This window comes from Podarcis cretensis, assembly GCF_951804945.1.
Source record: "Podarcis cretensis genome assembly, chromosome: 15".
NCBI classification, from domain to species: Eukaryota; Metazoa; Chordata; class Lepidosauria; order Squamata; family Lacertidae; genus Podarcis; species Podarcis cretensis.
The window spans coordinates 8,503,623-8,528,138 of record NC_137185.1 but is presented as its reverse complement, the minus strand read 5'-3'; the positions used below and the strand labels follow the sequence as shown (position 1 = coordinate 8,528,138).

Below are 24,516 nucleotides of genomic sequence, written 5' to 3'. Positions count from 1 at the left end.
TCTCCGCAACCATAACTAACTACAGTTCCCATAATTCTCTGGGGGAAGCCATGACCATGTAAAGTGGTAAAGGTAAAGGGACCCCCGACCATTAGATCCAGTCGTGGCCGACTCTGGGGTTGCGGCGCTCATTTCGCTTTACTGGCCGAGGGAGCTGGTGTACAGCTTCCAGGTCATGTGGCCAGCATGACTAAGCCGCTTCTGGCAAACCAGAGCAGTGCACGGAGATGCCGTTTACCTTTCTGCCAGAGTGGTACCTATTTATCTACTTGCACTTCATGCTTTTAAACTGCTAGGTTGGCAGGAGCTGGGACTGAGCAACGGGAGCTCACCCCGTTGTGGGGATTCGAACCGCTGACCTTCTGATTGGGAAGTCCTAGGCTCTGTTGTTTAACCCACAGTGCCACTTGTGGTACAGTACTGCTTTAAACCTATTGTGCAGATGGTGCTCCTGTGCTGAATGGGGTTCTCCAGGCCAGGTGCAGCTCAGTATGGCCTGGCTGGAATAACTCTTGTGCAGCTGCATAACTCAATGCATGAGTTAACAAAGTCAGACTTTGGCACCAAAAATCTGAAGAGCAACAGAGCAGTGATAAAAGCAGGTGAGTGAGGAAACAGGGGGCAAGGGTTACTCCAAGGAGGGCGGCCGAGAAGCACTTGGAAGGAAGGTGTTGTGCGTGTTTAAAAAACGAGCATGTTGAGTTTATGATTAAAGCCGTTAATGGTTAATGAGTTTTACTTTGCTTTGATGGGAGATGCTGAGAAGGTTTGACGAAGAGGGCAAAGGAGTGTTGCAGGTGCAGAAGAGGTGTGGGGATTATGGCAGCCCCTGTTTATGATAGGAGGACCAGCTCAATGATTGAGTGACATTTAGCCGTATCCCTGTAACATCAAAAGTAACTACAGTCAAAGGTAGGAGGGGTGATTTCAAGCCAATACGTGAACTTTCTGCACCCACATGACTCCAAGCTTGGTGGGCTTCCCTTCTCTGGACACATTGACACTGTACATTTAAAGCAGTATTGTACAATTTTAAACAGTCATGGCTTCCTCCAGAGCAACCTGTAGTTAATCTGGGTGCTGAGAGTTGTTAGGATGCCCCTACGAGCAATGCTTATCGGATGGTTTGTCCTTCAATCCCTCTTCTCAGTGAAATCTGGGAACTGTAGGTTCTGTGAGGGGAAGTTGGGAGAACTGAATCTCTGTGAGTTTTTTGTGGTTTTTTTTTTTTAAAGGATGGGTAGCGTGGCTAAATGAAAACAAGAACAAAAATCACACCAACTTTTGTGCCAGCTCTAGAAATATAATCCTCACTTACTTATGGCTATAAATAAGCAATGTTTTGCAAAATAGACCAGATGGAATTAGGGATGGGTCTCTCGATGTTTGTTCTCTTGGTTTCTCATTTTTTCCCCAGACTTACAAGCTAGGCACCTTTCCTGGGCGCCAAGATGAGCTCAGTGTTTGTTGAGTGCAGTTACCTGAGGTAAAATCCAACCAGGTCCTACTCAGAGTAGACCTATTTTAAATTAAAGGACCAAACTTAGTCTCATTTATTGATTTCAGTGGGTTTACTCAGAGTCGGGCTAGCATGGGTACAACCTATTGAGAGGCGTTTGGTGACGTTGCTGGGGCCTGGGAAACAGCAAGGCCTGCTCTACTACAAGGTTTTGCAACAGGTACACAACTTGGCAAGAGTGTAAAATTGACGTGGGGAAGGCTACAGGCCGCTACAGCCACTCCTGTTATGAACAGAATGGAAAGTCATTTAATCAATTTCCCCCCTTTGCCATACCTTTGCCCCAAATCTAACATCTCAACAAGTAATTTATTAACACCAATAAACGATGGCAGGTTGCGAAACCCTCCCTTTCTTCCAATTAACCCTGTGGGTTTTGTTGTTGTTGCTCTTGTTCTTACGGTATATTTCACATCAGGGAAGGAGGGGAGTTGATCTCTGACATGGGCTGAAAAACAAAAATACAAAAACACTGAACCTCAAAAATATTGTGAGCCATGTTATTCCAACTGCTTTGTGCAAACAAGAAAGCAAATATTGAGCTTCCCCTTTTCTGATTACTGCTGTTAGTTTCCCCACTCTTCCTGTGTTGACTGATAAAATGGTGCATCGGAGCTGTAAGCAGATCTTATCAGCACAGCCTTATGATTGCTTTCAACTGGTCAAATGATCGTTGCTGATTAACCACCTGCTTGTTAACCAAGTAATTAATCAATGAAATGAAATGGCACATTATCAAAACCTCAATTGTAGGAAGGTTTGTAGAATCATAGTTAGAAGGGACCCCAAGGGTCATCGAGTACAAATGAGGTTAATGCAGGTTCTTTCCCCAAAATTTAAACTTATTATAATTAACCCAATGTTAAAAATGTTTTCCCATCCCCTAAAATCGATCCCGCTCCCTTCCACGAGTTCCCCTCTTTAATATGCAGAACAGATTAAAATAAAAGAAAATAGAAAATAGAATAAAATATAATTTAAACCCTTTGGATTCCAAATTTCCCTCCCCCCTTTCCCGGTTGCGTTCCCCAATGTCCATCAATGCCTGTTGTCATCCTGGAGATCCCACATCTAGGCCGAAATCCTTCACAAGTCCACTTTGCCATCTTTTTAATAGTCTTTGCCGTCTTTTTAATCATCTTTAGTTTCGAGCGTCCAATCTCAGAAAAACTCTATCTCAAAAAGGTCCATTTTTTCCATCCAGATCTCTGTATTTAAGAGTAAAACTCCAATTTTGTTTCTTTAAACCTTTCAAATCTGGATGTCCCAAATGTTCCCACTTCCAACTTTATCCAATTCTTGTTGTTCATGTTGTTCTTATTATTCTCTCTCCTCACTTTCCTCTAGTTTCTTTTCCTGCTCTCCTGCAAAAATGTTCCAATTCCAAAAGCTTCTAAATCCCCTACAGAGGCTTTGTTATTCAGGAACAAAACTTTACGTCAAGTCCCTTCCATTCTTCAATAGATAAATCTATTGTCTCCTTTAGTGTAGAGACCTCTGTAGACAAAATAGTGTTCCATTTCTGCAGTTTCCCAGGAGATAAAAAGTCCAATTCAAATTCCATGCCAACAATACTTGTAGTGTCCCACAGCCCCTCTAGAGGGATTATAGTAACTCAGTTTCCTTCCAGATCGCACCCAACAGTCAAAGTAACTTGTTATTCCTTGTTTTAAACAATTTATACCTAATTTGTAACACATGTAACCGGCAAAGTCCTCATAACAAAATTCTCTTTTTATTCTTCAGCTTTGACAGCTCCTTTGACAGCTGTCAAAGCCTCTGTTTCTCCTCTCCCGGCGCTCTCGCAGATCGCTCCCGGTTCCCGGGGGGGGGGTGGTGGTGTTGCATTTTAGCTCACGTTCTACTTTTCTCCTCCAGCCCAGTCTTATAATTTTCCATCGTGAAATTAGTAACTTTATCAAACCAAGGTAGCACTCGATCTTAGTTGTTAAATCCTTTGCTTTAAATCCTCTACGACGGGGGGAGACGGACTTCCTCTTTGCACCTCCCCCGCTCGCTCCAAATTTAAATTTTTTTCCCTTTTTAAGTCCAGTTTCCAATTACTCACGGGTTATTCTTTTTAATCCGAATTTTCAATGGAAGAAGTCAGCGCTCTCCGCCAAATGGCATGCGGCTTCGCTCGGCAGGGGAAGCGGAGGACTCATAGCACCACACCCCCCTGGCACCCGCTCCGTAGCCTTTAAAAAGGCTCCTTCGCGGGTCTGGGGGGCGCAAACGGTGCCCGCCGAGTCACTATGCCCATGGGTTTCAGCGCCCATGGTTTTTGAGGGTCCCCGCGACGCCGACGCAGTAGAACCCAGCCCCTGCCGAGCAGGCTCCCTCCGGAGCTTGGAGGGAGTCCGCCATTCAGCGATGGCGCCAACCCGGAATCTATTTGAAGGAATTGGAATACAAGAGGGGGTGGGGTGGGGAAGTCCTGGAAAGATGCCAATGGAAATAAGGTTATAAAATGTATGTTTTATTTCTTTTCTTTTTTCTGTTATATTTGAAAATGTTCAATAAATATTATTTTAAAAAAAACAAAAAAAAACAAAACAAATGAGGTTAATGCAGGAATCTCAACCAAAGCATCCATGACAGATGGCCACCCAACCTCAGCTTAAAAACCTCCAAGGAAGGAGAGTCCACAACTGTCAAAGCTCTTCCTGATATTTAGTTGGAATCTCCTTGTAATTTGAGGCCATTGGTTCGAGTCCTACCCTCCACAGCAGGAGAAAACTGGCTTGCTCCATCTTCCATGTGACAGCCCTTAAGTTACTTGAACTTTCTAGTATAGGCCATTCCTGGTATTTTCTTTTTATTCTATTTTATGGTACTATCCACGGTGACCCAAAACTGAACTAGATAGACCAACGACCTCCTGAGCTCATAGCTTTATTGAACAACAGCCCTGACAGCATGAACTTCTGAGTAATAGCGTTCAAATTAGGAGTCACCAGATGCGTAAGAAAACAGGGCTCCCTTCCGCACCAACCATTAACACTGGTGTAAAAGACGGGATTTCAGCAAGTCTAGCTTGTTATGCAAGGTAACACCTACAGAAATTACCTCATCTGCACCAGGTGCAGGGACCCTTTGGTCCTCCAGGTGTTGATGAACGGCTGTTCCCACCATCCCTGCAATTGACCATACCTAAGGAACATATGTCAAACCTAGTGGATCAATCCAGTGGCCCATCTAGGCCAGCATCCTGTTCTTACAGTAGCCAACCAGATGCCTCAATGGGAAACCTGCAAGCCAAGGTGGTTGGGAGTTGTTGTTCAGCAACAGCCAGAGAGTCAAAGCTTTTAATTGCAGGTGTTTATTTTAATGTGTTGATGGGATTGTTTTACTGTATTTTTTAAAATCTAGGAGCGTTTATGTTTCTGTAATTGGTTGTATACAGTGGTACCTTGGTAGTCGAACGGCTTGGCTCCCAAACAAATCGGCTCCCAAATGCCGAAAACCTGGAAGTGAGTGTTCTGGTTTGCAAACGTTTTTCGGAAGCTGAACGTCTGATGTGGCTTCCGATGGAGTGCAGGAAGCTCCTGCAGCTAATCAGAAGCGTTGTCTTGGTTTCTGAACCATTTTGGGAGTCGAACGGACTCCTGGAATGGATTAAATTCAAGAACCAAGGTACCGCTGTATTTGTAAATGGCTTGGAAGCCAACTTTGGCATGCCATATGTCCATATGCCATGATGAGAGTCGCATAGAGATCCATAGTTAAAAGTATGTCGGCAAATGTGTCCTCTTTTTTGTTCTTCAAAATACGCCAACCCTGGATAATGAGGGTGACGCGTACGATTATAGGACAGCTGTGGTGTGTTTTGCATCTGGTCGCCCTGCTTGAAACTGCAAAGGTGACATAGGACAGCCTAGGTGCAATGACGTCCAGGGTCTCTCCTTTTCTCTCTCTCACTTTAATGTAATGTAAGGCATCTCACCCTTTTACCCTATAATACAATAACCATATTTGGCCTCTCTCTAGGAAAGCAGCTTTTAAAGTGGTTAATGATTAAAATGCCTCGTCAAAACAACCTCAGAAGCAGCTATTTGAAACACTTGAGCTCCTGGAAAAAGGGTTTTGGCTGCTTATGTGGGAGCTTGTCACCTACCTACGTTAAAGGATTATAGCTTCCCAGCTGAGATAAAGTTGCCAGGTTGCAGCCAGGAGGTTGTGGAAGGGAAAGGGCCATAGCCTCAGGGGTGAGCACATGATGATTTGCATGAGATCAGGTCCCAGGTTCAATCGCTGTGGTGGAGCGAACAGTCTGGTTGGCCCATACAGGAGCCAGGCTATGGAACCACATAGCGCTCCATGGGGGATGTGACGTCATTGCCATTCATTCATTGGTTCCTTCCATGTGCAATGGTGGCACCACCAGTCCTTGAATGGTGACCCTTGGGGCCGTTCCATAGGTACGTAGGAGCTGGGGAAGAGTCTCATGTGGCAAAAACAATGTCTGGGCACGTCATGTGGTAGAAGCGACAAAGCTGTTGTTGGCATCCGTTCGTCTTGGGAGAGTACGGAAGACTGTGCCGTTGGGGGTAAAGTTTAAACTGTGGCAGTGTTACAGTGGCTGCAGAGACCGATATGGGAGAGACACGTTTTGTTGCAGCTGGGGCAGATGGAGGCCTCCACTTTTGCTGTTAGAAGATGCACCAAGGTGTTTCTTCTATCTATGCTCCCGCCAGCAGCCCTTTCTCCTCTGGTCGCTGCTGTGGGTAGGCGAACTGTCACTAGGCCCTTTAGACGCAGAGTAACATGTCGATTGGATGTGGTTAACTCGAATAAGCTGCTGGGCAGGCAAAGATTCCAATCCTCTGACTCAACTATGGGACATAACACAGATATTGTGTGCAGAGGCCAACCATTCCAAGGGTTTGAGAGAGGCCCTTCTTCTCCAGTTCCATCCCCACCCCTTGCAAAGGGAAGTCTGGCTGTTGAGATGCCATTTGGCCTGCTTCCTTCTGTCAGCGCAACTGCTCTTGAGAGCCAAATGCATTTTCCACAGTTGTTTGCCTATGAACAACTCTGCCTTTATCCTATATCTGCCTTGTTTTGTTCAGGCATCTCCTCCTGTTGGCTACCCTTTCCCTAAGAAAAAGACCCGGACGCTTAACATTTGTCTTTCAGCTTCAGAGCATGGACACGATCCGAGTTTGAGGACGCATTGTTCCAAAGAGGACTTCAAAGGAGCTCTGCTTTGCAGTTTGATAGCGCTGTTCTGCTGTGGTTGCAAAACAAGATGATAACCTTTATTCGGCAGTTTATTTTTCTCTCTATATTTCTTCAACATTTTAATAATAATAAAGCAATAAGAGATTTTATATCTACAATACACACAGAACCAAACATGACAAGTTATTTACCGTATTTTTCTGTGTATAAGACAATAAGGTAAAGGTAAAGGTACCCCTGCCAGTCTTGACAGACTCTGGGGTTGTGCGCCCATCTCACTTAAGAGGCCAGGGGCCAGCGCTGTCCGGAGACACTTCCGGGTCACGTGGCCAGCGTGACATCGCTGCTCTGGCCAGAGCCAGAGCCAGAGCCGCACACGGAAACGCCGTTTACCTTCCCGCTGGTAAGCGGTCCCTATTTATCTACTTGCACCCAGGGGTGCTTTCGAACTGCTAGGTTGGCAGGCGCTGGGACCGAACGACGGGAGCGCACCCCGCCGCAGGGATTCGAACCGCCGACCTTTCGATCGGCAAGCCCTAGGCGCTGAGGCTTTTACCCACAGCGCCACCTGCGTCCCCCTGTATAAGACAATATTTTCCCCCAATTTTTTTAAGTTTAAAATTCGGGGTCGTCTTATACAACAGAATGGTTTCTATCATTCTGGGATGTCCTGCCCAAATCGGGACAGTTGATGGCTATGTGGTTACTTGCCAGTTCCTGAGGATCCAGCTGCTTGCCATGTTAAGAGCTGTGCCCGCCCCCCCCCCCCGTCCCCGGTCTTTGAAAGGAAGATGCAGGGGGTGTGCTACTTGTTGGATTAATATCTTAGTTAGTGCTCAGCCATGCACCTAGGCCTTTTTTCTGCCTGCAATACCTTGTAACCAGTGCTTTGCCTATGTACTGATCCAATTTATGCAATAAATATTTGGGCAGAAACAGAACCAAGAGGTTGAGTTGTTTCCCCGGCAGTAAGAGCCAAGGCAATATGGTTTACATAAAACTTACGACGTTTGCTTTCAGGGAAAGGCCATGTTATATAATCGCAGAGCTATTAATTTCATTACCTGCATCTTGGCACAAAGATCAATGCTTCCAATTTAAGTAGCAACCCTGTAATTACTGTATGTGCTCCATTGCCCTGCCTGGATTTGAGGTTAAAGAGAATCTCAAGGGCTGCAGCAGAAGATGTGCAAGGGAAAGTCGTGTCTGGCACTCCCCAGATCTGAGTTGGCACACCCTCTACTATTTGTTTTGCCTCATTCATCTTAAAGTGTCACAATTGTCTCGGTACATTGCAGAATTACATCAGAGTACATTCTTTTGCCTTGCACGGAGTTAAGACACAGTGCCATGTGACAGTACCGCAGTCACGTCCACAACATGCGCTTAAAGCACAGGGCTTCCCTCAAATAATAATGGGAACTCTAGTTTGTTAAGGGTGCTGGGAATTGTAGCGCTGTGAGAGGTAAATTATGGTTCCCATGATTTTGGGGGGGGGGGGAACCATGTGCATTAAATGTACTTTAAATTGTGTTGTAGATGTGACCTGTCCTGGTAAACTGGTGCATCCAAATCTATTAAAAGGCAAATTATTTATAATGAAAGGATATCAAGCATTCCACTTAGGATTCCTAAGTGCATTCCTTTGTACTTAGAAGCAAGTCCCCTTGCGCTCATTCAGGTTTACTTCCCTGTACATTTGCATAGGGTTGCAACCTTAATAATGGCGACCTTAATAAAGGGTGTCAAAAGCCTTCTTAAAAATATATATACTGTAGCCTACTGACGGGTTGGCAGCAAGAAGACAGGTGAAACAGAGGGAAGAGGGAGGGCATCTCCCTGAAACAAGTTGTCTAGACTCAGGAAAATCAGTAAGTCTGAAAGTCTTTAAAGTGCTGTTACACTACTTCAATAGTGATGCAAAATCCTGGGAACTGTAGTTTGTTAAGGGCGTTGGGAACTGTAGCTCTGTGAGGTCAGCACCTTAAACCACAGTTCCCAGGATTCTTCATGACCACTGATGTGGCACAATAGCACTTTAAGGCTATATCTAAAGCACATCCCCACTTCCAAAGAGTCCTGGGAATTATAGTTTGTAAAGGGTGCTGGGTGTTGCAGCTTAGTGAAAGGTCAACTACAGCAAGGGAGAGAAAAACTTAAAGTCTAATAATTTGAGGAATTAGGTCTCTTAAAGCATGTGATGCCATAAAGCAAACTTTGTACACCCTTTCCAAGGGGGCTGTCACATGGTAACCTAGATTCATGAATTTCAGGAAAAGCAGCCCATTTTCTTTTCTGCCACTCCCTGTGCTTAATGCATTGCAAAGGAGGATCCCGTGACAGTTGTCATCCCTGCTCTCTCCTCTCAGTAAAAAGCAGACCTGCCTGGAGGCAGAAGCAGATCCTGGCAGAGAATCAACCACTCCTTCCACTGGAATGCCGCTGGATCCTAAAGTACATTCAGCACAAACAAGCTTATGCAGACAGGTGTGGTTGGAAGAAGACTCTCAGGTCTGCTCAGTGTTCCAGGAGCACCTTCTGCAGTACATATAAACTGGAAAAATGAGGCTCAAACAAGGCCAAAGCGGATTTGTCAGGGCAGCTGTTAGGAACATCTGGTGTTGTTTTAGACTTGAACTCAGGTTTTGACCAATCTCTTGCCAACGCTCTGTGTTCCCATGTAAAGAAAGTGAAGAAACTAATGCAATGGATCTATGAGGATTAGCCAACTGTGTTGCGACTAGCAAGAGCAGGTTTCAAGTTCTCCTTCAGTCTTAAAGCTCACTGGGTGATCTTGGGCCTGTCACCATCACTCAGTCTAACCTACCTCACAGGGCTGTTGCAAGGACAGAAGTGGGGCAGCAGGAGAAGCCTGTATAGAACATAACCCAAAGGTGGGGAACTTCAGGCCTATGTCGCAGGGTAGGAGAGTTGAAAATAATGCTAATATATTTCACATCTGGAAACCAATGTGCCCCTTTGGTTTCAGATAGTACATGAGTTAGAAGAGTCTGAAAAGCCTGGGACACAAATTTTCACAGCCTTCTAGCAGTTATGGTGGCTCATTTACCAGAAGTACAGTGGTACCTCGGGTTACATACGCTTCAGGTTACATACGCTTCAGGTTACAGATTCCACTAACCCAGAAATATTACCTCAGGTTAAGAACTTTGCTTCAGGATGAGAACAGAAATTGTGCTTCAGCAGCGCGGCGGCAGCAGGAGGCCCCATTAGCTAAAGTGATGCTTCAGGTTAAGAACAGTTTCATGTTAAGAACAGACCTCCAGAACGAATTAAGTACTTAACCTGAGGTACCACTGTAATGTATTTAGCGTTAACTCTGCAAATGTATACTCAATTCTGACCAAACTAAGACTTCTAGAGCAAAACATACATCGGGGCGCATGCATGTGCAGCAATTATTATTATTATTTTAAAGCAGAGGAATATGTGAGATTTATATGTTGGCAGGCTTGGATATTCTGCTAGTCTCGCAGGCTTTGACTCACGCTTTACAAACAGGACTTTTGGCCTGATGCCCTGCAGCTTGACATAGTTTTCGCCTGTTTCATTTCCTTCCTGTAGCGTAAAAACAGAAAGTTCACCCAGTTGTTTGGTCTTTGCTATGTTCAAGTTACAGATCAGAATAATGGAGCTCCCTCATTACCCTGATGCCATGACATCATATAAGGAGGTGGCTATATCCAGAGTTCATGATACAATGACAAGGTCACAAGACTCACGGAGCATCAGACCTGGTTGTTTTTTCAGTGAAAAGGGCCTGAGGCAACAAGCGTTTTAGCTAGGCCCATGTGACTACTTCTGATCTGCAGGGTTTTACACAACAGACACACAACAGTCGCCTCTCTCTAATCCTGGTATTTCTCCTCTTTATTGGGGTGTGTGGGATAACAGATTGTGCAGTGAGTCTTTGTTAACATCAGTGCTGGAATAAGCAGTAAAAACACCTGCATTAGGGTCGGCCAAGATAAGTTGTGAGCTAGAACGCCTCATCGGGCTCAACGCTGAACAAAAAATGTGGTCAGACAGCAGTGTCTCCAGCAATGTGATCCTACAAAGGGAACTGGATCCAGGGTGGGAACACACCTTAATGATATGCAATGGTATCACAGAGCATCCTAGCACTATTGTTTTGATGAAGACAGAAGGAGCAAAGGCTAGGCCTGCAACGAAAGCTTTATTGAACAGAGAGCTGTGTCCAGAAAGGCAAGGAGTTGCATGCGAAGAACAGCTTCTGTGCCATGAACCTGCTCTCCTCAACATCCGTTCCATTCAACCTTTTTTTTTTAAAAAAAGCTATATTTATTAATGTTCACAAAACAGGAAAAAAGACAAACTAGAAGGAAAGGCATATGGAAAGGGGAGAGCTGCTGCTGTTGGTTTTTTGTATCTTTTATTTTGTTGCAGTTTATGTGGAAATTGTTCTGTTTGGTTTTGTATTTTTTAATGGTTAATTTACTGTTTCAGTCTTCTTTCGTTGTGTTGCAGTTATGTATTTTTGCATGTTGTAAGCCGCTCTGCAAATTGTAGCTCGGTGGGGGGAACTTTCCAGCTTAAAGTCTCAATGACAGTGAAGAAATATGGGAACAGAGAATTGCTGAATCAATAAAAGCAAAGTACGCTCTGGTTTTCTCTTGTCTCTGCTCCACCCCTTAACGCACCAAATGTTTTCGCGTCAAGCGAGTGACCTCTAGTGGACAAACTGGCAAAAAAATTTTTACAAAACTGGTAGCAGAAGTATCAGAGTCACGAAGGAATGTAAGAACCGTAAACAGACTCAACATTGGTGGGAAGAGTCCCATTTGTCCTAATAATCTAGCTCAGGAAACTAGGAAGTTTATTATTATCATCATCATCATTATTGTATGACGTCCATCTGACTCGTCAAAAGTAATAGCTAGAGAGCTAAATGGCATGTTGAGATTCCTGCATTGCAGGGGCCTGGACTAGATGACCCTTGGAGTCCCTTCCAACTCTGCAATTCTTCTTCCAATCCACCCTGTCCTCTTCGCTGCGCCTGCGCAGTAGTGCTTCCCTTCGCCCGCTGGTCGGCTTTCACAGTTTTCTCCAACCCTGCCGCACATTTCCGCGCCGCGCCTGCGCCTTACCCCTTCGCCTTTCCCGCGCCCCTCCCCGCCTCCCGCGCGCATGCGCCCTCATCCCCTCCCGCCGCGCCTGCGCCGCCTCGGCTTTCTCCCACCCTCTCCCCATGCGTGCGCCGCTGCCCTTTGGCTTCCGAGCTCTTTTCCCCCTCAACCCACCCACCGCGTGCGCGCATGCGTCGCGGCCCGAGCTCCCTCCGCCCGTCGCGCATGCGCTTTGCCTTGGTTCCCTCCTCTCTCGCTCGCTCGCTCTCCCCCCCTCCCCACCCCCGCCCCACTTGTCGCTCCCCCCAGCTTCCCTCTCTCTCTCTCTCCCGGCGTCCGGGGCTGGCGTTGGGGGCGGACACTCTGGTCCCCGCTTCCGGTGTGGTGTCATGGTGGCTCGTAGGCTGTGATGGCTGAGGAGGAGGAGGGGAGCTGAGAGCGCGGCGGCGGCGGCGGCGGCGGCCGGATCGAGCCGAGGGGGAAGAAGGGGCGGGGGCGTCGAGACCCTCCTCCTCCTCCTCCCCCGCCTGGCTGGGCGGCGGGACATGGCGGCCCACAAGCCGGTGGAGTGGGTGCAGGCCGTGGTCAGCCGCTTCGACGAGCAGGTAACGGCCCTGTGGGCTGCAGGATATGTGGGGGGGGGGGAAGAGGCAGCATAGGGTGGGGGGCCCTTTGGGGGAAGAGCTGGAAGGCCCTTTCGGGGGGGGGGCTTTCCAAGCAGGGACGAATGCATACAAATTTATATATGTGTGTGTGTCTCTTTTCTGAGGGGGCCCGTTTTCCCCTCAGAAAGTGTCGTCGTCGGATCCTAGAATTATACAGTTGGAAGGGGTTTCCCCCCCCCATGGTCCTCTAGTCCAACCCCCTGCTATGCAGGAATCTCGACTAAAGCATCCCTTGACAGATGCTTAGAAACCTCTAAGGAAGGAGAGCCCACAACCTCTTAGGGAGGATGCCTTTGCGAGGTAACTCCCTCTGCTCCTTTCAAAGGATGCCGTGATTTTTATTTTTTTTTGGGGGGGGTGACTGGGTGGGAAGGCAAAGCTTCCTGGGGAAAAGATTGAGGAATTGGGGTGCCATGCAAGGGAAAAGCGTGTGTGCGTTTTCCTCACTCTCTCTGGTCTTCTTCAGGGAGCGGAGATGGGGACCCTTTAGGGATGTGCTAGTCCCTTTTAGTCAGTGTGTGTCTGTTTATGGATGCAGAGCATCCTTGCAGATCTCCCAGGCAATACACACCCAAACTGATTAAAGGGTGGGGGGGGGAGAGTCCCCTCTCTCTCTATACAAGAACATAAAGAGTGTGGAACATGCACATTTGTGGTGGGCATGGATCCATCTTTCCACTCCCCCCCCCATCAAGTTTGCACTGGATTTGTATATATGGTTGTTGCTTACAGTGTTCTTGGGGTCTTTGAGGGATGAGAGTTGGTGTTGGCCATTTAGGAACCCTACCCACAACCTGCTTTGAGTTGTGCGGAGGATGTGCTAAAGCTCATTTCTAGTGGGGTGAGCCCACTTTCCCCTCTGCCCCGCCAAAGATGCACTGGAGTTGTGTGTTGTTGTTCTTTTGAGTTACGGCTGTAGTAGGGCATCCTGGAGGTGAGTTGAAGAGCAGTAGCTAATCTAGTTGGGTGTCACTTTATCAGTGGTACCAACGGGCTGTGTGACTTTTGAGGGGAGATGAGAAAAAGCTGTTGTTCTGCCTTTGCATTTTATCTCTGGGTTTGCAATAAAATAAACTTATGACACCTCAAATACTTAAAACATTTGTTGTGGCAGAAGCTTTCGTGGTCTAGAGGTGGCTGTGCATGTGACAAAATTGGGCTGTGGTCCTTGAAAGCTTCTGTCACAATAAACCTGCCAGTTTGTAAGGTACCAGAGTACTTTTCGTCAGTCTTGTGGGATGGAGTTTACTGGCCCTTTCTAAGGATGTGCTGGATTCCTTTTCTTTGGAAATGGCACGGGATAGAGTTGGAAGGGACGCTGAGGATCATCGAGTCCTTCCCCCTGTCATGCAGGAAGATGCAGCTGTCCCTTAAGGACATCAAATCTGCAACATTATAGCACCACGCTCTAATCAATTGAGCTGGATGCTGGCAACTGTACCAATTGACTTCTACTCTGTGAGGGCTGGATGTGTGTGTTTAAGTCAAGAGAGAACTGGAAAATGGGTCTTCCTTGAATGGAATAAAGAAGTAGCTGGATGCGGTCCAGCATTTTCCTCTTAAAGGAAGAAAGATGTGGTTTATCCAGATATTTTTCCCAAAAAATGGTGATTTGCATAGGATAATTCGCAGTAGGAAACTTTCAGTGTCAAAGGGTTAGCCAGTTGAACATTTTTATTTTACCTGTATTTAGTAAAGAAAGCTAAATGCATTGCTAATGCTAAGTTTGCCTAGTATTGCATTTGCAGTTGGCATCAATTTGTTGTTCCTAATGAACTTACAAAATGGAACATTTTCCACTGAAAAAATATAGCGCTGGAAAACTGTGCACCCCACATAGCTGCAGATGTGGGGAACCTGTTGTGATATTGCAGTGTGGGATAGCTTGTTAGTGGATAGTTGAGGAACTGCCCCATCTAGGGTTCTTTCAAGAGAAAAAATGTAGAAGAAATTGTTTTTTTTTAAAATAATATTTATTAAAGATTTTCAAATATAACAGAAAAAGAAAAACATCCAAATTTAAAACCTTATTTTCATTGGCATCTTTCCAGGACTTCCCCTCCCCTCCCCCTCTTGTATTCCAATTCTTTCAAATAGATTCAACAAATTCTTACCCCAAATTTTAAAATTATTATCATTGGCCCAATTTAAAAAAAATATTTTCCCATCCCCTAAAATCGACCTGTTCCCTTCCACGAGTTCCCGTCTTTAATATGCAATACAGATTAAGATAAACAGAAAGATAAAAAAAGAATAAAATGTAATTTAACACCCTTTGGATTCCAAATTTCCCTCCCCCCTTTCCCGGTTGCGTTCCCAATGTCCATCAATGTCTACTGTCATCCTGGAGCTCCCACATCTAAACCACGGTCCTTCACCAGTCCGCTTTGCCGTCTTTTTATTAGTCTTTGCCATCTTTTGGTCATCTTTGGTTTCACATGTCCAATCTTGGAAGGAGTCTATCTTCCAACTTTGTCCAGTTCTTGTTATTCTTATTGTTCTTGTCGTTCTCTCTCCTCCTCCTCTTTTTTTTTTTTCCCCTGCTCTCCTGCACAAATGTTCTAATTCCAAAAAGCTTCTAATTCCTCTGCAGAGGCTTTGTTATTCAGGAACAAAACATTACGTCAAGTCCCTTCCATTCTTCAATAGATAAATCTATTGTCTCCTTTAGTGTGTAGACCTCTGTAGACAAAATAGTGTTCCATTTCTGCAGTTTCCCAGGCGATAAAAAGTCCTATTCAAATTTGATGCCAACAATACTTGTAGTGTCCCACAGCTCCTCTAGAGGGATTATAGTAACTCAGTTTCCTTCCCGATCACACCCAACAGTCAAAGTAACTTATTATTCCTTGTTTTAAACAATTTATATCCAATTTGTAACAAATGTGACCAGCAAAGTCCTCGTAACAAAGTTCTCTTTTTGTTCTTCCGCTTTGACAGCTCCTTTGACAGCTGTCAAAACCTCTATTTCTCCTCTCCCGGCGCTCTTTCAGATCGCTCCCGGGGTTTCGGGGGGGGGTGTTGCATTTTAATTCACATTCCACTTTTCTCCTCCAGCCCAGTCTTATAATTTTCCATTGCGAAGTTAATAACTTTATCAAAAAAAGGTTACACTCAATCTTAGTTGTCAAATCCTTTGCTTTAGCTCCTCTACAACAGGGGGGAGGCTGACTTCCTTTTTGCACCTCCCCCGCTCGCTCCGAATTTAAATAGAATTTTCCCCCTTTTTTAATCCAAGTTCCAATTACTCACGGGTTATTCTTTTAAAGACCAAATTTTCAATGGAAGAAGTCAGCGCTCTCCGTCGAATGGCATGCGGCTTCGCTCGGCAGGGGAAGCGGAGGACTCACAGCACCCCCCCTGTCACCCGCTCCGCAGCCTTTAAAAAGGCTCCTTCGCGGGTCGGGGGGGTGCAAACGGTGCCCGCCGAGTCACCATGCCCATGGGTTTCAGCGCCCATGGTTTTTGAGGGTCCCCGCGTCGCCGGCGCGGTAGAACCCAGCCCCTGCCGAGCAGGCTCCCTCCGGAGCTCGGAGGGAGTCCGCCATTCGGCGATGGCGCCAACCCGGAAGTCAAAATGTAGAAGAAATTGGGCTCAAGCTTTGGGTTTTGGGAAGGTATGATTCTGGGATTTGTAAAAGTTGGGGTCTTTGAGGGAAAAAGGAGGGGAAGCAGCTTGGCTCATTGGAACTCTTCACTTGCTGGATGTGGGAACTGGGAGCCCTGTGGAATGAAGGATGCAGTAATAGATGTAGTCAGACTTCATTCTTGTTCCATGTGAAAGGGGGTGCTTATGTATGGAAAATGGGGCACAGATGGTTTGCAGCAGGATTGAAAGACCAGGTGGACATACTGTTGATCATTGAAGGGGTCTTCTGGGCCCAGTGAAGGCCCAGTTATGCAGCATGGGAATAGGGGATACCACTGTGAGTGGGTGTACCACTCACATCAGTTGAAGTTTTGGAACAAATTGGGACTTGCTGCTTGTGAGTTGAACTTGGGAGAAGGGAAATAAGGGGATACACTAACTTGAGATAATTATGGAACTGCCCTTCTGAGTGGCCTACTAGATCCATTTTAAAGCAACCCATTGAAAGAGAGCTTTGTTTTGTGACATTCTGGGCAGAAGAGTCCTGCTGGATCAGGCCAAAGACCCATCTAGTCGACTATCCTGTTAGCCAAACAGGTGCCCCTTAAAAGTCCCTAAGCAATCATGAGCACAGTAGGTCTCCCCCTACTCAAAATTCTCAGCAACTGGTATTCAGAGGCATACTGCTTCTAGTCCTAGGCAGCACATTGTGACTAATAGCCATTGATAGTCTTATCTTCCATGAATCTGTCTAATCTTTTGAAGCAGTTTTAGTTGGAGGCCATCACTTCATCTTGCGGCATTGAATTCCATAGGTTAACTGTCCACTGCATGAAGACATCTTTCCCTTGATCTGTCTTGAATTTTCCAGTATTTAGCGTCTAGCGTTTTGAGAGAGAAAGAAAACCTTTATGTCCACTTTCTCCCCACAGTACATAATTTTATGCCCCTCTATCATGTTGTTGTTACTTACTCCCTTTTTTACTAAGCCAAAGGCCTAAACGTTGTCTTTCCTCACAGGAGAGCTGTTCTACCTCCCTGATAATTTAGTGAACCTTCTCCAGCTCTGCTGTGTTCTTTTTGAGCAGCGGAAAACAACCAGAGCTATACACACCACACCATAGATTTGTATTGTGGCATTACAATATTGGCAGTTTTATTTTAACTTCCTTTCCTAATGAATCTCTAACACAAAGTTCACATTTTTCACAGTTTCTGCACACAATATCAGCATTTTCCTTGAGCTGCCCCCTACAGCCCTAAGGATACAACAATCAGTCAGTGCCAGTTCTGGCCCCATAATTTTGCCCCATCATGCATCACTTTTCATTTGCTTCCATTCAGCTAGATGGGTATTAATATGGCAGACTTCATCCTTGTTCCATATGAAAGGGGGCAGTAATGTATGGAAAATGGGGCATACTGCTTGTGTGAAACACCGTAAGATTTGTCATTTTCCTTGTAGAATTGAGCTGGCTAACACAATAGGAGTTATGGACTTAAAATGTTCAAACACTTTCCTGTAGCTGCTATGCTATCTTTAAAAAAAGAGATATTGAGGGAGTTATTTCCTACTTTGGAAGAATGACACTTTCTAATGATGAGCTAATTTCTCATGCTAGTAAATTCCCCCCAAAGTATTTTATTTATTTAAGGCATTAACTAGCTACTCTTCAGCCAAAGCTCTCAAAGTGATCTACAAAAGATGTGATTTCCCTTGCAAAGAGAAGTTGCTGGAAATTACTGTCCTAGTAGGATCTTGCACTTCATCCTACATTGCTTTCTTGGAAGTAAATTCAGTTGCTTTTTAAATGGGACTTTCTGAGCTATTGCTGTGGGCTATAAAATTAGGCTTTTTTTCCTTTTTCATTGGCATATGTCATGTTTCTAGCTAGACTGCACCACCAGATTATTGTGAAATGCATTGTTTTTGTTTGGTGTGTATTTATATTATAAGGTGCCCTGTGATTCTCGGATGAAGGACAAAATAGAAATTATATTAAAAAACATAAAAGCAAGTTTTAAATTGCACTGGAACCCTAACCAAACGTGGGTTAAAAAGAAATCTTCGGAGGAGGTAGCCCCTCATAAACATATCTCCAGGGAGAGGGAGTTGAAAAGGTGAGGGGTCACTGCTGTAAAGGCCCTGTTGTGTTCCTGACAAACGTGATCATATAGGAGAGAGAGGTACAGTACTGATAAACAGGCAGAAATTGGCAACAGTCTTTGATTGTGCCTTCATAGCTGCTTAGTGGTTGCTCATCTGGGAAGTAGTTTTGAGTTGCAGCTTTTTAAAAACACACAAATAAACAAACCATTGTCATATATACTCTGAAATGAAGTGTGCATTATGCAAGTTTAGATTATGTTTCCTGGGAGCTACTTCTCTGCTTTCCAAAATAAAAAAAATCTGAATCTGGTGAAGAGGTAATGGAATTTTCAGATCCTGGCATTCCATCTCATATGTGGCTTACACACTGGCTCTTCTTGCGAGGTAAACTTTAGTTTATGCTCTCGTGTTTTCCCAGTTAGGTATGCAAATATCCAGTATTCAGAATTGTCTAATCAGTGTAACTGGGACTAAGCGCTCACCAAATTTTAGCTTTAAGCTGGCCTGTGGCTTGAGTATTGGGGGGTGGGTTACGCTTCTTTGCTCCCTTCCATTTTAAAGAGATATACAGAAGCATTCTTTGGGACTATTTTAGTAACCATTGTGTTGTGGGGCTAGATAAATTTCAGGTTCTTTGGAAGTTCTTTAACATTTTGGGTGTACACTCCCCTCTTTCTAGGAAGAGTTGTAGAAATGTCCCCCTTCATTTAAAAAAGTAAGTAGATAAGCATTTCTTGGTGACAAGTTTCCTCAAGAAAAGTCACAATAAACATGGCATAAAGTTACGTAATGTATACAGGTGAACTAATTTTCATGGGTCTCAAACCTTGGGAACTACTCTGACCGAGACTTAGCAATCTGGTGAGAAGCATTTTTATTCCGATCTGTCTGTCTGGCTTCATGGAGAAAGTGGACTAGTAGACAGAAATTAGGCTGCAACTCCATATATTTCAGTCCCACATGTATGCTCATGTGTCAGGGAATAGCAGCTGTGGGAATTAAATTCTAGCAGAGGAGTACATTAAGAGTGGCTGAAACTTATCCAGTGCACTACTAAGTTTGCAGCTGGTGATAATAGTAGATGCTGATAAAGGAAGTGGCTCCTCACAGTGATTCAGCTGGAGGTCTCCAGTGTTCAGAGGTTTTAACAGACAGCAAACTAAAACAATTTCAGTACGTTTTTGCCGATTAACCATCCCCACTTTGTGTGAAATACTCCCCCCCCCAAGTGCACTTTGTGTCTGTTGTGTGCTGCTTCCATCAAAAAGCTGTTGGCTTTGATCAAAAGTAAAACTTCCTCAAAGTGGGGTTTTCTGCAAGGTTTTGTTCAACAATTGAGACCAACTGACTGGTAAATGACGCATGAGGGAAATGATTGGTCTGTGACCTTTTGAAGAATTTATGGATGCAGCTTAAAACAAAGTGTCTAGTGTTCACGGAGCAGGATTAATATCTTGGATTTGTGGAGTCATTTCAAGTCTTATCTGTGCTGCTGCTGGGACTTCCGAACTTTTGAGTTTTAACTGATACAGTTCAGAGAGAAGCTAAACATTGGTGGAAACACATTTTGCCCAATACCTCTGCAGTAGGTTACAAAAGACAGGTAGTGAAATGTAACCCAAAGTTACTCTTTGATTCTAATTTCAATGATGAAGTACATCTGACAATAGCCAGTTCCTGTATGGGATATCTCAGGCCACAGCAGCTGCACTTGGACCATGGTATAGCATGACAGAAGTGATCCACAGCAAGCCTTGGGCTCATGCGCTCCTCCACCCCCGCATCTCCTCTGGCGCAACCATGAGGAGGAGCTCAGAGGCTTTCGCTTCCATTTTTGTTTATAATGTTATCTGATCCAACAAACTGTGGTTAATGCGAACTATGCTTGCTGGTTGGAAACAAGCCAGTTCCAAACTGGTGGCGAAGGCAAGCCCCATTTGCTAAGGAATAACGGGGAGTGCATTTTAAGGCTCCCAGCTGTTTCTTTCCAGCTCCATCTTGGACTCAGACCTGTTTGTATTGGCTGTGGTCTTTGGAACCTAGCAAGGTGGGTCACATCAGCACTGCCACCATTTTCGTTTTCTTTGGTCTCCTCCCCCCTCCCCCAGTCATAAGTAGGCAGGAAACGGGGAGAAAATGAATTGCTTTATTCAACGAGTTTATAGCATAAATTACTAAAACGAGTTCCTGTGGTGAACTCAGAGCAGCTTAGCTATGTTTCCCAGGTGGTCTCCCACCCAGGCAACTGTCAGGATCAAATCTGATTAGCTTCCCCAGAAGAACTGTTTCATGTTCTTTCAAATTGTTCTCAGGGTGGAGGGGAAGAGAAAGATAGGCATGGATGGTGAAAGGAAGGAAGAGCGCAGTTCATTTTTTTCAGGGTGGGTGGGGTTCAGGGTGCACCTAGGGTCTGAGAAAGTTGAACATATGTGCTATCCTGTTGTGGACAGTCTCACATGGCTGGGGCTTCTCCCATTCACAGAAGCTCCCATTCACAAAGTTTTTGCTATGGCAGGTTAAAATTAAGGTTCTTGGTGGTAAACACAACTTATTTTAGAAGGCCGTGCTTTAATTGTACATGCTGTATAAATATGTCAGAAGTTCTTTCCAATAACTAGAAGTAATTGAACAGTAAAGCACACTTAGGCTGCACGCATACACACTAAACTTTTAAAGCAACGTTCCCCCCCCCCCCCAGAGTTCTGGGCATTGTAGTTTGCCCTCACACAGTTACGATTCCCAGCAACTCTTAACAAACTACAGTGCCCATAATTCTTTGAGGGGGAAACTGCTTCAAATGTGCTTTAAAGGCATAGAGTGTACACAGCCTTAGACTGCAATCTTATACTGTCAGTGTGGGGAACCTTTGGCCATCGAGATGTTGCTGAACTACAACTCTCATCATGCCTGGGCATGGACCATGCTTGCTGAGGCTGATAGGAGATGGAGCTCAGCAACATCTGGAGGGCCAAAACTCCTCCACACCTGTTATACACACTTAATTTACTGTACGTCCCATTGAACTCAGGATGGCTTAGTAGAAACGCATAGGATTTCACTGTCCATGTGCTTTAAATGCTACAGTCAATTTTTTTTTTACTGGAGAACTGCTCATTGAATACTTGTAAACATTTTAAGACGGGAAAATTCAGTGGCTTTGTTCAGATGCAACATTAAATTGTGATTTAGCACTATGTGAATGAGCCTGACCTCCCCTCTGATTTGTTCCCTCTCATCCTCTCAAGAGGGCAAATTTGGATCTTTTAGTTAAAGCAAAAGTAAAAGCTTCTAAGCATCTCCTCCTGCTACTGTGGTAGGAGGAGAGGAAAGAGAGAGAGCATGCAAGCCCAGGAGAAATTTAGGCTCGTTCATGGTTTAGTGTTGTATCTGAACATGAACATTCGCATACACTTCCCATGCTTGTTTAAATGGGGGTGGTGGGGAAGAGCTGGAAACTGCCACCATGTTGGTTTTTGGCATACCCAAAGAGCTCTTGCATGAAAAGTTAATGGAAAAAGCCTTCAGTGTAACACACTGGAGCTCTGGAAGTTTTCTTCTAAGTGAATGCTTACTGTTTTTCTTTCTCCTCCTCACCTGCAGCTACCAATCAAAGCTAGTCAACAGAATACCCACACCAAAGTCAGCACGGAACATAACAAGGAATGTCTCATCAATATTTCAAAGTACAAGTTTTCCTTGGTCATCAGTGGCCTCACCAATATATTAAAAAATGTTAACAATATGGTAAGTGCTATCCTCTTGCCCTTAATAGGCTGCTTGTAGGCGGGGAAAGCATGAGATGAAGGAACCTTAGGTTGGGAAGGGAATATGTGTGTTTGCTTGCCCAGTTACCAGTGGATATTGGATGCCAGTGGTTCCGTTGGTACTTGGTAAACACACTGATATATTGATTTCCTATATGCAGTGCTTTTGATTAAAAATGCTCCCCTCCCTCGTTCGAAATAAGAAGCTTCTTTAAAACAAGATCAAACTAGATAAGTCCTATCTTATGTGTAACCAGGACAAATGATATTGGCCCAGTTTGGACAATTGCAGCTTATGAAGCCAAGATCTGCACAGACATGGGAACTCTTTGCATGAGCTGTGGTTAAAGCAGGAAGTCTCTAACTAGCCAAGCATTCCCATTACACTGGAACAAACCAGGTTTTTAGACCATGGTCTGAAATTGATTATTTTAGGTAATTCTGAAACTGGTGACCATAGTTTCCAGTACGGACAAAACAGGAAATTGTGGTTAATTAGAGACATCCTGATTCAATTGCAGATTGCAGTGGCTTTTGGGACAGGGTAAAAAGCCAAGCACGGCCATTGTTTGCTATTGTCTATGTGAAGGGGCAAGCTATGGCACACATTAAGGGGTTTAGTGAACATGGTGAGGCCTATAGGATGCCATTCATCTTTCCATGTTCAGTCTTGTATCTGTTGGGAGTTAGCTCAAAGTTTTAACATCATGCAACTTCCCTGCCACCCACCCACTGTCTAGTCCTGAGGGATATGCCCTTTAATTTTAACTGAAAAGCAGGGATCATTATAGATGCTCTCTGGCATTGACCATGCTTGCTGGGGCTGATAGGAGATGTAGTTCAGCAACATCTGGAGGGCCAGATGTTGCACTAGGGAACGGATGCCTCCTCGTTTTATCTCTCTTCTGAATGTTGTGGGTTTGACTGGTTTGCACACCCCAAAGTCCAAGTTCTGTTCCCAAGGTAATCTGAATCCTGTGTTTGGAATAAAACCTGTATACATAGGGTTTTCATGTGCTTTAGGATGGTTTAGGTACAGAGAACATGACTGGGTCAGGAGAGGAAAGGGAATGAGGAAGGTAGAGAGAAGACCTGTGTTTAAGCTGTGAAGCCCTGTTTGATTTCTGTGCCTTCCACAAATGTAGCTCTCCACCTTCCCCACACCCAATGAGGAGGAGTGGTAGCACAGTGGATAAGGCCTTTCTGGTCCTGGCATCCTGATTATGCAGTGTCCTCCCCAGGGAGGATTGTTTTGCCCCCCCGCCTACAATATTTTTTGCTAACCACATCTCTCCTGATTTTTTTGTCAATTATATTTGCTGACTTGGTGCAGGTTTTTATATTCTAGTACAGGTAGTGAACATTTTGAGTGGGGGTTCTGTTCCTCGCCCCTGCATGTGCACCCTGTCTCCCACATTCTGCCCTCTTCCAGGTCCAAAATTACCCACGTGTCAGTGGCCACGCATCAACTGGACACACACAAAATGGTCGCTGCCTGAATACAAATACTATTTGTCAATTTTTGGGTTGTATTTTCTGATTCTAAGTTTGCAACTGTCCAGCGACCTTGGTTGATGGGTGGTATAGAAATGTCTTGATTGAATAAATTAACCTCAAGGGCTCCAGATCTTGCTGAAGTTCTCAAGAAACAAAATAATTTACTGGTCTCCTGATGCTCATCTGGGAAGCATTGGATTATATCCAGCTAATTTATTCTCAGAGTAGGCCCCCTGAAATGTATAGGCTAATGTTAGTCATGCACATTAATTTAAATGGGTCTACTCTGAGTAGGACTAACACTGAATGCAACCTGTTGCGTGGTATTCAGCTAAGTTTTACTCAGAGTAGGCCCACTGAATTCAATGGCCATCGCTAAGTTAATTTCAGTGGGTCTACTTAGCTGAATACCACCCACTGTGTGGGATGATGGGAAGCAAATCCATTTTTGTAATGAGAACTTAATTGGTTTCCTGTGTTCTACCTCCCCCACCCCAGAGAATATTTGGAGAAGCTGCTGAAAAGAATTTGTATCTTTCTCAGCTGATTATATTGGATACACTGGAAAAATGTCTTGCTGGGGTGAGTAGCCTGCTTAACAATTAGTTGCCTTTGCAAATTCTTCATAGACAATCTAACTGTGAAGATGTGTGAAATGTCTGTCTTCTGAAATAGTCATGTTCTTGATGATAATATGTCAGATTTGTAGAAAGTCACTCCCCTGTTATGCTTGAGAAGTTGCCTCCAAATGCACTTGAACTATGGTGTGTTTTAACTTCTTTATGTGTTGATCTACATACCAAATAAATTTAATAAAAATAATATAGAAGTGACTTCCAGGCAATCAGGGATTTTTTTTGTAAACGGACGGTTTCAAACTGTTGCAGTGCTACAAACAACTGTCTAGAAAATGTAGACAAGTGGGCTAATAGCATTTTCGTGGCAGCAATTTGCAGGGTAGAGAGCCAAGTCCTGCAGCTGATTGCTGATATTTGTTTGCCTTTTTGCTGAATGCATCAGGAAATGGATGCAACTTTCCTTGTAACTAATTCCTGTATCATGTGCTTTTTTTAAAAATGT

The 24,516-nt window shown here is 44.6% G+C and overlaps 2 protein-coding genes across 5 annotated transcripts in view; one reads left to right on the top strand and one right to left on the bottom strand.

The window, feature by feature from the left end:
• Positions 1-24,516, bottom strand: part of EVI2A (ecotropic viral integration site 2A) — a 199,145-nt gene that overhangs the window by 73,671 nt on the left and 100,958 nt on the right. The window lies entirely within an intron of this gene.
• The window catches only part of NF1 (neurofibromin 1), a 162,184-nt gene continuing 149,786 nt past the window's right edge, over positions 12,119-24,516 (top strand). For 2 of the 3 annotated variants that reach the window (XM_079955336.1, XM_079955335.1), the window contains exons 1-3: positions 12,120-12,416; positions 21,776-21,919; positions 23,935-24,018. In XM_079955336.1, the coding sequence (XP_079811462.1) occupies positions 12,357-12,416; positions 21,776-21,919; positions 23,935-24,018 (288 nt within the window). In that variant the 5' untranslated portion in view covers positions 12,120-12,356. Of the gene's footprint in view, positions 12,417-21,775; positions 21,920-23,934; positions 24,019-24,516 lie in introns of all 3 variants that reach the window. The other variant, XM_079955334.1, reaches the window with a different exon arrangement.